At 43.3% G+C, this 13,628-nt stretch overlaps 1 protein-coding gene across 4 annotated transcripts in view; it reads left to right on the top strand.

The window, feature by feature from the left end:
* ADAMTS2 (ADAM metallopeptidase with thrombospondin type 1 motif 2) overlaps positions 1-8,044 on the top strand; it is a 173,702-nt gene extending 165,658 nt beyond the window's left edge. For all 4 annotated transcript variants that reach the window (XM_057409507.1, XM_057409508.1, XM_057409509.1 and 1 more), the window contains 3 exons: positions 7-136; positions 926-1,015; positions 5,334-8,044. In XM_057409507.1, coding sequence (XP_057265490.1) covers positions 7-136; positions 926-1,015; positions 5,334-5,797 — 684 coding nt within the window. In that variant the 3' untranslated portion in view covers positions 5,798-8,044. The remainder of the gene's footprint in view (positions 1-6; positions 137-925; positions 1,016-5,333) is intronic.
* The last annotated feature ends 5,584 nt before the right edge of the window (positions 8,045-13,628 follow it).

Below are 13,628 nucleotides of genomic sequence, written 5' to 3'. Positions count from 1 at the left end.
TTCCAGTGCTCTGTCAGCTGTGGCAATGGCACGCAGGATCGCTCGGTCCTCTGCCGGACCAGGGACAATGCCATTGGCCTTTGCAAAGAAAATAAACCAGAGACTGTAAGGATTTGCAGACTACCTCCATGTTCAAGTAAGTGCTTGTCTTCTCTGGCGTATATTACTTGCTGGAAAAAGTTATGTGAAATGCCTTCACTGAATTTATACTTGTGTGCTGTATCTGCCTGGGGTGCCAATTCTCCATAGCTCTGGTTTTGAGCAGACTTCCCAAATGTGGAGCATGCTGGGCTTGTGGCTAATCAAGGGCATCATGTACAAAGATGCCTCTTTGCTTTCCCCATCTCCAGCAACAGTTCCAGGCTTCTTTTCCATTCTGTCAAGCACAAGTTGTCTTTAGGGGTTATCTAACTCAATTTTTTCAAGCTCTAATAAATTTATTCTTACTTAATCCAGGGCACTAATGGTTTATCCTTATTAGCTTTTCAGCTGTTTGCAAATGATACTTATGAGATCATTTAATATATTCCTATCATTAAGTAATTAATATTTTTGTTTTATTCTTGATGTATTTCTCAGGGTAGCTTTTGATTCCTGATTAATTAGAACCAAGCTGTCACTTATGGTCTCCAATGCAAAGATTTTAAAGAAGCAGTATAATTCAACTAGACTGGGTGTACCTTAGGAGATACTTAATGCTGCCGTGAGAAGTTCTGCTGGAGAACTGGCCTTCAGGCTGCCTTCAGTGTTGGCTTTTGCAGTAGCAAACTGGCAAAATAAGTCTGCCCAAAACTACACAGCCCAGTCATAATCCTTCCCCCAGGCTCCTTCACTGTTGGAGCCCACTGATGGTCATACCTTATCTGCTTCTGACAGGTTAACTACTTAATGCTAATTGTTGCATCTTTTTTTCCCTCTATTCAAGGAAACGTTTCTGATCCTTCAAAGAAAACCTACATGATACAATGGCTGTCAAGACCTGATCCAGACTACCCCATCCAGAAAATATCTTCAAGTAAAAGACCCATTTATAACTCTGCCTTTGCCCTTAAATGCATGCCACATCGAATGTGGACTTTGCCTTTTGCTCTCTTCTTCTCTCTATGCGGAAAGTTCCCTTGACTTTGCCAAGTTTAAATCTTGGGCTGAATCTTTTTTTCACACCAGGCACTTGGTGCTCGGTGTCTTTCTTCTCTGGAGCTTGCGTAGCACTGGTGATGGAGGTCTTGAAGTGTTGGATGTGTGAAGTTGGATCTCCAAAGTATGTTGCGGTCCTCTGAAAGGGAGCTGGGATCGGTTTGCTTGTTGCTTGGTGATGGTGAAAAAAGGCTCTTACTGGTTCACGATGTTCAGTTTGATAGCAAAACTGAGAACTTATTGTGAATGTGATCACATCACAATAATGACACCTTGTAGTGCTAAAGTTCTCCTTTATCTAGAAACCCTAAATCATAACTCTCTAGTTTCAGTTCGCTGACAGGGTAGTCTGATGAGTGAAAGACTTTTCTCATTCCATTTTCCTTTGCGGTGCCATTGCTTCACTCACCCTTGCTGCTCACTTTTTCTTCCTGACCCTCACATTTATGTTTGTAACCCGTGGAGGGCTCAGTGGGAGGCAGAAGCTCAGTTTCTGTCGGTACTTTCTGTGCTGCTATGACACCATCCGCTCTCACCAAACTCCCGGTGGTGACATGGGATATTTTTCCTTGAGGAAAGCTGCATTCCTTTTCCCCTTGCACAATTTTTGCCAGTTTTGAGTACTTTCACTGTAGAAACAGAACGGGGGCAGAGCAGGCATGGTCCATGTGGAAGGTTGCGTGGTGGTGTTTTTCTTAACCTGGCAGAGGCAATATGGTGTTTTCATTGCCTACGATGTCTCCAGCTGCTCAGCACGGAGCTGTTTATACTCATTACATCTTTGGTCTTTTTTCACCATGTGCATGTCTGACTTGACTGGTACGGTTGTATGTGTGTGCGTGTGTGTATGCTCTATAGATGTGTCAACTGGCAAACATAACAGTGTGAACTACTACAGAATTACCTCAATTTTTATTGCTTTTTTTTTTTTTTGCTTAGAAGAAGAATTTTAGAAAAATGCCTTAATGTTGAAATGTAAATGGCATTAATTTACCAGATCCAGCTTTAAATATAAACAGTACACTGATACCTTGAGTTGATCTTCATATGGAGTGTTTTTACTTGAATGATAACTATTAGAAGGCAGTAAATTTAATCTGAGGTTAATTTGCACAGCGCATATCCATATCTTCATCAGGACAGGATTGTGACGTGACTTACTGAAATTTAAGTGGCATTCTTGCTTCACCTTCCGTGTTTGTGTTGAAGATTTGGAATTCACAAGTCATAAACCTGTTTGTGACAGTCAGTACCAATAGTAGACGCGTATCCACTTTAAATCCGCAGCCTTGGAGCAGATTGCTACCTTATTGCTTCGATCATATCTTTTGGAAAAGTGGCATTTTGGAATCTTTGGGTCGTCAACAGTGTAGCACTTCAAACTTGTCATTATCATGTGATCACATACTGAAATTTTTGCTGTTAATATGATAATTTCCTGAAACATGTTAACAATTTACATGACAAGGTGAAAAAGCAAAGACACGTATCTGGCACTGAATACTGTTATGTAAAATAATTGGTGTTTAACTGTATAAATATATTCATGACTGTTACCTTTAAATAGACAATGTTTAGTGATGTTTCAAGAGATGGGTGGCTATAGAGAATGGTGCAATAAGGTATCTGGGCATTGTGCACTATGTCTATATGCACTTTGGTTTATCAGGGATATTTTATTAGTGTTTTGTATGTATTTAACATAATATTAAAGATGTGCCAATTCAGTTTGCTTTTCAATATTTTTTTATGAGACTAATGTGTACCAAAGTGACTGTGAAACTGATTTATTTTTTTCTTACTGATGTTTTGGAGATATACTTCCAGTCTGTCATGCATACTGCAAGTAAAAATAAATAAAAGTTCAGCAAATCTGGATATTTTGGTTTGGATAGAGGATAAAAATTTCATTCTAGCATTCATAAGCAACAGAGTTTATTTATACAACTTATCAGATGTCACTAAACGGATTACATAATGCAGTTTTATTTTCATGTAATTTTAAGCTTGTCATTACATATTTTTTGGCGGGGGGGAAGGCGTTTTTCTAAAGGTGCATTTAGTGATTCTTACAAAGCTTAAGAACAGATCTGCCTTGTTGAAAAGTACTTTTGAACATGGTTGGCTTTCATTTTGCAAGCTATTTGGAGAAGCTTGCTTCTTGGAGAGGTCGTGCAACACAAGGCAAAATGTACAAAGAGAACTCTACATCATTTGTAAATATATATATATATATATATATAGTTATATAGGCACATGGAGTCCTTTGTATAGAGTTGTGGCTGCAGGTAGGAACAGTTCCAGCTCTTAAAGACTGGTCTGAAAATGTCTCCAAAGCCAAGGTACTATTCTTAGGTTCCTAAGGAAGAAGTTGTTCTTTATTTCCAGCACCATCTCATTTTAGCATTTGACAAATATGAAAAGGAATTGATGTATTTGAAAACTGGAGCCAGGATTTTGTTTTTCTGCAACAAACGCAACAATTGGGGCATAAATACAATGCAGGGAAGGTGTTTGCACCTTCCTCAGCCAGCACTAGCATTTTAAAGCAGCAGCAGCAAGAGTTAGCAGTTTATTTTAGACTGATATGTTTGCCAATTAAACACCTATAATGCCCTATTTCGTTAACTGAGGGTGAGTGAAGAGGTGACACCTACACTTTCTGACTTCACTTGATATCTCTGGGTCTGCTCTGGTTTTCTGCTTTGCTCTAAGGTTGTTGACAGGGTAAGTCAGTATTCATAGCAGGATGATGAAATATGAGCTCCAGTACCACGCTGACTTGAGCACACCGTGTGCCATCGGGTATGCTCTAAATAAAGGCGAGTAATTGGAGTTACTCATCCTTTACTGTAAGAGTAGGTGGAAAAGTAGTAAGAGCAGGGAGAGAGGCAGAAGTGATTTCATCTCTGTTTCAGCATTCTGGTCACAGAGATGTTTTGTTTCTCATTATGCCAAGTGTTGGTCAGTCTGCCTTTCTCCTCAGCACTCTCGTCTCCTACAAGCCCTCTGACTCCTCTTTCTCTCAGCATGGGTTGTGTGTTGGGATTTTTCCTTCCCTGCAGTTCCCAATAGTTTCTCCCTCCATCACTTCAGCCTGAAGGCACAGGAGCCGTAAAGCATTTGTGTAGGACCCATGCAGCTTTCTTTCCAAGGAGCCTCCTAACCCTTCACTGTCCATCCACTGCCAATTCATATGGTCCTCTTCCTTCTCTGAGCAGAAATCACAAGGGCTTGAGTAATCTCTGAGTAGGCTTCTATGTTCCTCAGACAGTAGTACAACTTGGCCAGTTCACCTTTAATGCCTTAGCCTACATTCTGCCACCTCTGTTTCAGCAAGCTCATAACACCTCCATTACAGTGCAGACTGTCAAAACAGCTACTGACTGATTATCCGTCTTTCTCTTTTATTACAGTTTTACAGTCAGTGAGACAAAAACCAGGACTCATTACTGAGTCTCCCGGTCACTAATGGACTGGGTTGGCCCCTTTGCACTGGAGTTTGTTCCGAAAATATCAGCTCCCCTTTTCTCTCGAGCAAGGGACACGCTCAGGCAGCGCTGCTTATTCCAGAACAGAGATGCCTGGCAAAAATATCACTCCAATGGCAGAAATATCACTCCAACGGGAGATGGATTCATTCTGACAGTTACATGGTACACATCGAAAATAAGACTTGACTTTCTTGAGACAGTCCAGATAGATATAAATTACCTCTGACTGTGGTTACTCACTGCTAGAGTGTAGAAGAGCATTAAATAGAGTGAAGTAGTGAAAAAAAGATTTCTCAGTATAAACCTTGATGGCTTTCTGGGGGTTTCATGTAGTTTTACCAACAACACAGTAATATGGGTGAGCTCTGAACTCTAAGGCAAAGCAGTAACGGAATTCGTCGTGGCTACAGGGCCTTCAGGGTAGCACTTCCAGAACCTCAACCCAAAAATTAGAGTGTTACGGTCTATAGCGTGGATGGGGCTGGTACAAACAGTTCAGATCAGCTTTGCATCCCTTGTAGTGAACTGAGTTTTAGGTTTAACGTTAAGCCTGCTTCTGCTTACAGAAGGCTTATTTGCCAGTTTCCTATCCCACTTTAAATATCAAACCCTCTGCCCACTGCCAAAGCTTCAGCTTTGTTTCTTTTTTTCTGATTAAAGTGAAGATGCTCTTTATTTATCTGTTCCCTTTTTCTCTTTCAGAAGATCATTGTCAAGGAGACAAGTCAATGTTTTGTCGCATGGAAGTTCTCTCTCGTTACTGCTCGCTTCCTAGTTACAATAAGCTGTGTTGCAAGTCCTGTAACATGTACAGCAACGTAACAGAGGTGGACGATGTAACTGATTCTAACATAAATAAGAATAATGTCATTGAGGAGGAGCTCCTGACCACTCTCAGCCCTCCCATGGGCCTGGCCACTACACAGTCTTCCACCAGTCCTCCTCTTGTTCCCAAAACACGTGCACCTCCTTCCAATGCAACTGAGGAGCACCCAGAAATCAATGCAGTGGATGTTCCCTATAAAATCGATGGGCTGGATAACGAAGTATCACAGCACAACATCATTACACGGAGGAGGATACCTTATGAAAAGACAAGGAATAAAAGAATTCAGGAACTGATTGCCGAGAAAAGGAAAAAAGAGACTCTTAGGAAAACAAACTAAACTGGGAATGTGGCACAAACAACATTTTTCTCTTATAGAGATGTTACCAACATCATGGTATTGCCCGTGTCATAAAGACTAAAAATGGGGAAAAATCGAAGTGGTGCTATGGCAAAGGTGCCAAATTCAGAAGCCTACTATAAATGGAAATGACAGATTGTTTCATAAGTGCTAATCTGAATACTTTGACATCTAGGTTTACAGGGTACGGTAGAGTATTAGTGCAATATCATTACAGCATGTCACTGAATCCAAACAAACTGTAATACCTAGGCCAGGTTAGCAGGTTTCTAGTTCATGGGCTCTTTTTAAGTCTTCTATGCCTGTGTAACACTGCTTGGGAATAGTAATGGGAGTTACATTTAGGGTGGAGGAAAACAGTCCCACGACATGATAAACCCCCTTCACACTGACAAGCAGGTGGCCAGCACCCTGTGATGCTTCTGTGCTTTGCATAACCGGGCACTGGCTCAGCCCCCGGTTCAGGAGGGTATGTAAGAACATGCCAGGCTAAGCTTAGGTGACTTTGGTAGAGCTGCCTCCGTGGTCACAGCCAGGAATGTGCTTATGGAGCTTTCTGAACCGGGCCTGCATAAGAAAATGCATAGAACATGCTGTAGCCATAAATTGATGTGTAGATTAAGAACTGGCAAACAGTGCTTTACATGTTTCCATAAATGATTTCACAGGATTCTCCTAGACTTTTGAATACATGCAAGATATTAGGGTAGATCCGGCCAACTTGGACTGACAACATCCGAGTCTTTCTGTTTACAATTATCCATATATTTGAGTCTCTAAGTTCCTGTAATGCAACAGCCTCAGTGATCTTTGTTGGTTGGTGCTTTTTTTACTGGTATGATTTTTTTCTACCCACATACTGTTTAACTTAAAGATGACTGGATTGTTGTTGCCTTTTCTTTGGTGCTTTGTTAAGAAAACATTCTTTTTCTCCCATAGGATGAGATTATTTCGGAGGAAACATTTTTGCATCATCTTCCTTTCCTTATGACAGCTTTACTGGTGCGGAAGTGAACAATTGTTTGCTGTGCCCTGACATATACACACACACACATGTACTCACAGTACCAGGTCTGCTAGAAACATTAAGATTTGTAACCTGACAACCCTTTGAGTACTTCCTTCCCCCTCAGGGTCATCATGGTTTTCATAGGTCATTTTGAATTCCTGATTGGTGATCAGAAGATGAATTCAGCTTGGCTCTAACTCTGCAGAGACGGGAGCATGGACTGGTTCCTGCCATGGGTGATGTCTGTGCAGTTTTTCTCCTGTCTCCTGGCTTGGGCTCTTCCATCTGTTTCCTCTTTGCTGGTAAACCTCCTGCAGAGCCCAGGGCTTCCCTGAAATCCTCCTTTACCACTAGTACGTCTGATGGCTCCTAGTTCAGATTTTCCAGTAAGACCTCATCCTCCAGCCCGAGCTGGTCTCAGTTTGCTGCGGTGCCAGTTACAAGCCTTTATATGCAGTCACATAGTTATTGGAAATGTGCTGAGTTTCCAGCTCTTCTGTGGCCTGGCTGCTGGCAAAGAGCTTCAGAAGTATCTCAAGGTGAACCACATGTGGCTTCCTGCTTCTTTGCCTTCTGCCCTCAACCGCCATGGATGAATGAGCTGTCCAGTCTCCTCTCCGAAGCAAGCCAGTCCTGCTGGAAAGGAGGAGAGAACCTGCAGGACCAGCAGACTTTGCAGCAGTGAGATGTGGAACTGCTCTGGCCTGAACTGTGGCCAGAAGTATGAAGGACAAGACCTGGTTTAAGAGATACTTTTGGAGATACTGGCCAAAGCAGAGAAGGAATGCATTCAGCTGGTGTGATGGCATCAAGCATCCCTTCTTACAAAGGACTAGGGTGGTACCTTTGGGTGAGTATTCAGGAGCAGCTCAGGCAGTACAGGGATGGGAGTTACACTGAAGATCAGGAAGCACGATGGGCCTGGTAGAAGTCCAGAGTGCTAGGAAACATCCCCTGGGCCAAGCAGACGTGGCTGCAGATGTGAAAGCAAACAACAAAGTCATCTGTTCTTGTTTTGCAAAGTAAAACTAAAGCTCCACGATTTGGCAGCATTGAGCAGCAGTTGGCTGGGCAATGACAGGAGTCTCAGCTCACACTTTAACTCATGAGACACTAAACGCTATCCTGCAGTTGAAGACTGCTTGCCTTTAGTGGCCTTCACTCGTGCCAGCCTTGCTCCATTCCCTGCCCATCATTACAGAGCCATCATGTACTCGCAAGCCCGGCACTGGCACAGAAGCCTTGTGGCAAGGGGTTTGTGGTTGCCTACAGAGAGGACAAGTTTCAGTATCAGCATAGGGTCAGGTCACATCTGTGCAGAACAGAGCAGTGTAGCAATGAGCACTGAAGGGAAAAAACCCCACCATGCTATTTATAAGCAAGGAAGATGTATCTAAGTCAACATCACTCCAGCTGGCGTGCCATGGGAGACACAAGCTGTAGCTCGGCTCCCACCCTGAGGGCTTAATACTTCTTGCCTTCCACGTTTGCTTTACACAGATGTGGTTAGTGTAAAACTCATCTTTTCCCCTTCAAGTTATTATCCTGCTTTTAGCTCTGTGGACAATAAAGATAAACCACAACCCCCAGCTTTTTCATAACCTAGACGCACATCCAAGCCTATGATAAACTTAGGAAAAACCCTCACAAACCCAAAGGTAGAGAGGGGTTGGGGCTTGAAGTTATACAAGAGGGGAGGTACAAATTTGCTACCTTATTCTCTGGGGCTTTATGAAGACACGTTTCTCTGACCTCCAGAAGCCTGAAATAACCCAACTAAGAGCTTCTGTTCTTACTTAGCATCTAGAACAGGCTTAGTCAACCAAGCAATGTGAAGAGATGCCACGACAAGTGCCCACAGCTCAAACGCTGCCTTACAAATAGCCCCTTCTATCCAAATGACTTCCAAGTTGTGTCCCAATAGAAAATGGGGCAGGAATTTATTTGGTGCAACTTCAAAGGACCTTTCTGCAAACAGCACAAGGAAAAGGCTCTTCCAGTGTGGTGATCCAAGGTCTGAAAAGGACTGGGCTGTTCTGTGCAGACCATTTCCAGTGTCTCCCAGGGCCAAGACTGCTATAGGCTGGCAATCCACATGCATGGCATGGACACCTGAGCTGAACTTGCAAAGCTGGTTCAAAGTTCAGCATCCTGCCCGCTTTGTTCTTTCTCTAGAGTGAGTCAGTTCTCAATCAAACAAACCAAAAGCATCTTTCCAGATGAAGTAGAAACTTCTGCTGCATCTTGGATCAGGAGCAGCCTCCCAGATGGCTGGTGTGGTGCTATCCTAGATCTGGTGTTCATGAGGGACCCAGTGTAATGCCTACTGATGTCTGCATTTAGGAGGGGCTTGCTCCATTCTCGGTGTCACCTTTAGGAGATTTAATTTGTATTACTTCTCTCTGGTTTTAATTCTACTGAACATTTCTCTAGCTGTTATTTGAGGAACACTGAAATAATATTTGCAGGAGCAGCTTCAGTCTAGATTGCTCAAGACAGATGCTGATGGACACACACTGGTTCATCTCCTTAATGGAGCAGAGCCACCAGCTGCCTTCTCTTTACAGTCTTGCTGTATGAAGGGAGGAAAAAGTCTCTTCAGACCAGGAAAGATGCCTTCTTGTCGAGATGGCATCAGTTTTTCAGAAGGTGTTTTCAGCAGTTCCTCACGATGGTCGTTTCCTAAGAACACGTACCTCACTTCTGGGAGACACAGAGCAGAGCTCTATTGAGAAAGAAAAAGCATCCCAAGGCAGTGGGTGGGGATTTGCATTCAGCTGATATTTATTCCATGTCATACAGTGACATTTTGGTCATTTTTTGTTTGGTTGAACTTTGACAACCATTTCCCCTTTTCTACGATGCTGTAATTGGCCAAGAGCACTGTCATAGTGTGTCTTCTGTACCCTTTTGCAGTTTCCTGGGTGCTGCATTTTGAGCCATAATGAGCAGAGAGGGGTACTTTAATGTAACCTAATATCCCCCAAAAGCAGATTTATAAGTAATACATCCCTGCAGAGGCCATCTCAGAGATCCCAGAGCTAAAGCAATCTGCTCCCATTAAACGACACATTTTGTGATCTAACCGCGCAAGTACACAGCTTCCTAAATTGTCATTTTTCTGTTGGTGCAAACTTAAAATCCAAGTGACAGCCCCTCATGAAAAATCCCAAACCATTCCTGGTGCCTTTGGCTCCAATCTGCTGCCATGTTTTTTTTCACTAACATTCCTTTAGAAATTCCTGTAATCTGTTATGAATGCATCACTTTTTATATTCGTGTATCCATTCAGTATTTAGAGTCTCACAACATCTCCATAGAATGCTTTCAGATATTTGGAGAACTCTAGAAATGGTGCTTTACCAGTACTCAAAGGGGTTTATGTTTTATTTTATTACGTAATGCATTTAATGTCTTATTTACTCACCTACAGAGCACAGTATTAGCTATGTTCATCTGAATATCTATATGCAACTTCCATTCACTTACATATACCTTAACAGAAATTGCAATAAATAGCCATTTCTTGTATATTAAAAATGTATATACAAATTAGAATCTTTAATTTTATAATTTATTAAATTCAAATGTCTGTGTTCTTTTGCAAAGTGTTTGGTTTTTCCCTGTGCTTTTTTCACTGAAGTAACATTATGCAGAGGCGGGGGGGAGGAAGAATCAGCATCTTCAGGCTCAAACCCAACTCAGTTTCCAAAGCATCATCTTAATGAAATGGGATTGGGATACGCTTACTGCCAAAGTCCTATATCCTTGTTACAACACATTAATATTATCCAAGGCCAAATATCACAAAGACTAAAACCTCAGCTGATAACCACACAGAAATTAATCAAATGCACTTAAACCTGCTCGAGGCTCTCAGCCTTGACACTGGGCTGAAATCCATCCTGGTCCATGCATCATCTCCTTAAAAGGCTTAGTAAATTTAGGCTTCTATTCAGGACTGATGAGCAAATTTCTCTTTGCATGTCCTATTGATAAAATAATTGCTCCTTTCCATGAAATTCTTTTGCATGCATTTTCCTGCCACATCCTGCGCGCTCGGAGCCAGGTTCCCTTTAAAGCATAATTGAATCGCTCCCATCTAATTGAAGTTTGTTGCTTGAGGATTTGAAAGATCCCCACTTACCTTGATTATTCACTTAGCACCATGCAGTGCATTGAAGTCCAACATGTTCTTTAATCAGGTAACGAACAACCTCAGCATTTTCCATATGGAAAACCACTTACTTACTTAAATGTCCTGGTGAAACAGTGACCCAGGCAAAACCTGGGTTTCATTTACTGCAGCAATTCATGTAATATCTAATTTACAGCTGTGACAAGGGTTGTATTTAATTGGCTTTTGCTTTCCAAACCCAAAGATTTTGAGAGTTTAGAGTGTCCATGGGGAAGGGTTTCACATCCAAACCTCAGACATGATAAACATGGGTCAAACACGTTGGGTCAAACATGGAGTCGAACACTTCCAACACCCCTCCTTCCTGGTCTTCCTCTTTCTGTCTGAAATGCCTAAAGATGACAGTTACAGCAGCCCTTCTCTTACTTTCCTGTCCTACATCACCTTTTTAGCCCATTTCCCTCCATTCTTCAGACTTGAACTATAACTGGTGCCCATGTGGGAGCCCAGACAGATGCTCATACATGTATACACATGTACACACATGTACACATGGCCCCATGGGGACAGCTCTGGCCCCTCTAGGTATTAAAGCTCCTGAGCAGCATTTCCCTAGCATGGGGAAGATGCCAAATGCCAAGTGAAGAAACAGAAGTGCTCGGGGCTCAGCTTTTCGGTACACAGCACAGAACCACATCAGGTGCAAGAGGACCCCTCTTTACACTCATTACAGCAAGAAGCAGAGTAGGACGACACATGCAGAGAAACCTCATCATATTTGATGTGCTGGATTTTATGCTCCATCAGCAGATTGCTCCCACCAGCCCTAGGTAATGAAATTGCACTTTGCATCCATGCTACCCCCAGCAGCACCGGGCTCCAGGCAGGCCAGTGATGGAGGAGCCGCTCCGGCTGCTTTGCATCTCTGGATGCAGAGTTTCTAGCTGAGTTACCACTAGATGGTGGCACGGCACAAGAAGTACAGCTGTGAAACAGCCGCTGGACTTTGGGAGCAGGGTGAAAAATCCCTGGATCTGGTGAGAAGGGCTCCCCGCATCCCAGGGCTGCAGGAAGGACCAGATGGAGTAAAACCTGCTCAACTCAGTCCCCAGCACAGCGTGGAGGTGTTTGAAGATGCTGTTGTACGCTGGCTGTGCCTTGCTGAAGAACAGGCATGAAGCCTGTGAGGAAGAAACAGATCCAACAGCAGCAGTGGAGAAAGAGCCATGATCAGCCCCCAGCACCCAAATGACACAAAGCAGTTCAATAATTAAGCTATTTTCTGGGAGTGTTAGCTCTTCAGTCATCTAAACACAACCCAGCTGATACCTAAACTACGCCTGATAACAAAGTTTAGAGGATAACACCATTACGGGGTTTTCCACTGACAGTTATCATTAACTGGTCTTGCAATTGTTTTAATCAGGCAAAGCTCTACTATTAAAGAAACACATCAGCTATGGGAAGACCAACCTGTTTCAGGTGAGCTGCCAGCTTGGACTAGCAGCCAAATGCTGAGCAATTTGTAATAAATCATTAATTCAGCAAAACAGGATCCGTTTTCTGGTGTAAAGTGACTGGATGTTCCTGGTGCTGTTTTTGATTAAAGAATCTCTCACTGCAACAAGTCATTTATGGCAGGTTTACTGGAATGGTTTGGGTCCTTTCCAAGCTGTGCTGGGGGCTCTGCAGGAATGATGGGTACTGCTTCTAAACCAAAATTGAGAGCTGTATTGAAAGGGCCTGAAAAAAATGGAAGCTGGACTTCTGTGTAGCTGAGGTCTTCAGAGCAAAGGGAAGCAAAAGGGGTTTCCTGGAAGCTGAGCACTCACCCATTCTTCTGCACAACACGTTTGTACTGCAAACAGAGTCCATCAGGGTTTGTTTTCAGCATGAGGGGATGTGGATCAGCAGCACAGCATGTTTAGACCCCCATGCCCCTTTAACAGGGGCGTGCAGTGACAAGGGACATGAGGGAATGGTTTTAAGCTGAAAGCGAGTAGATTGACATTAGATTTTATGAAGAAGCTCCTCCCTGTGAGGGTGCTGAGGCGCTGGCACAGGGTGCCCAGAGAAGCTGTGGCTGCCCCATCCCTGGCAGTGTTCAAGACCAGGTTGGACACAGGGGCTTGGAGCAAGCTGCTCTAGTGGAAGGTGTCGCTGCTCTAGTGGAAGGTGTCCCTGCCCGTGGCAGGGGTTGGAGCTGGATGAGCTTTAAGGTCCCTTCCAACCCAAACCGGTCTGGGATTCTATGATTCAGTGAAAAGGCAAGTGCACAAATGCACAATGCAACCTTTGCAGGCCAGTAATAATACAAATGAAAAATATTTGTGTTATTTCAAGTAAATACCTTGGATTCCCTGGGGAGCTCCAGCCAGCAGCCACCGCGGTTTGCACTTTGTGAGGCCTCCAATTACTTTAAAACCAGCCTGTACCAGCACTGAGCTGTGGGCAGCCAGCACCAGTGGGAGCCAGGCAGATGAACCCATTGCACCAGCATCACTTAGGAAGCAGCAAAGACTCCCTGGAGTCATTTTCCAAGCTTAATTGAAATCCTAAGGAAAATGAGTGCCTAACCCACTGTGAGCCTTCTTAAAGCCTCCTGAAAGGGCTCCACCTGTGTTCCCAGCTGGATGGAGAGCTCAGCAAACAACCCTTGTGAT

This window comes from Pezoporus wallicus, unplaced genomic scaffold (genome assembly GCF_028554395.1).
Source record: "Pezoporus wallicus isolate ANWC-B61680 ecotype Strahan unplaced genomic scaffold, APGP_CSIRO_Pwel_v1 contig_8166, whole genome shotgun sequence".
NCBI classification, from domain to species: Eukaryota; Metazoa; Chordata; class Aves; order Psittaciformes; family Psittacidae; genus Pezoporus; species Pezoporus wallicus.
Note: the sequence above shows the minus strand (reverse complement) of the source record. Positions and strands in the feature narration are given on the sequence as shown.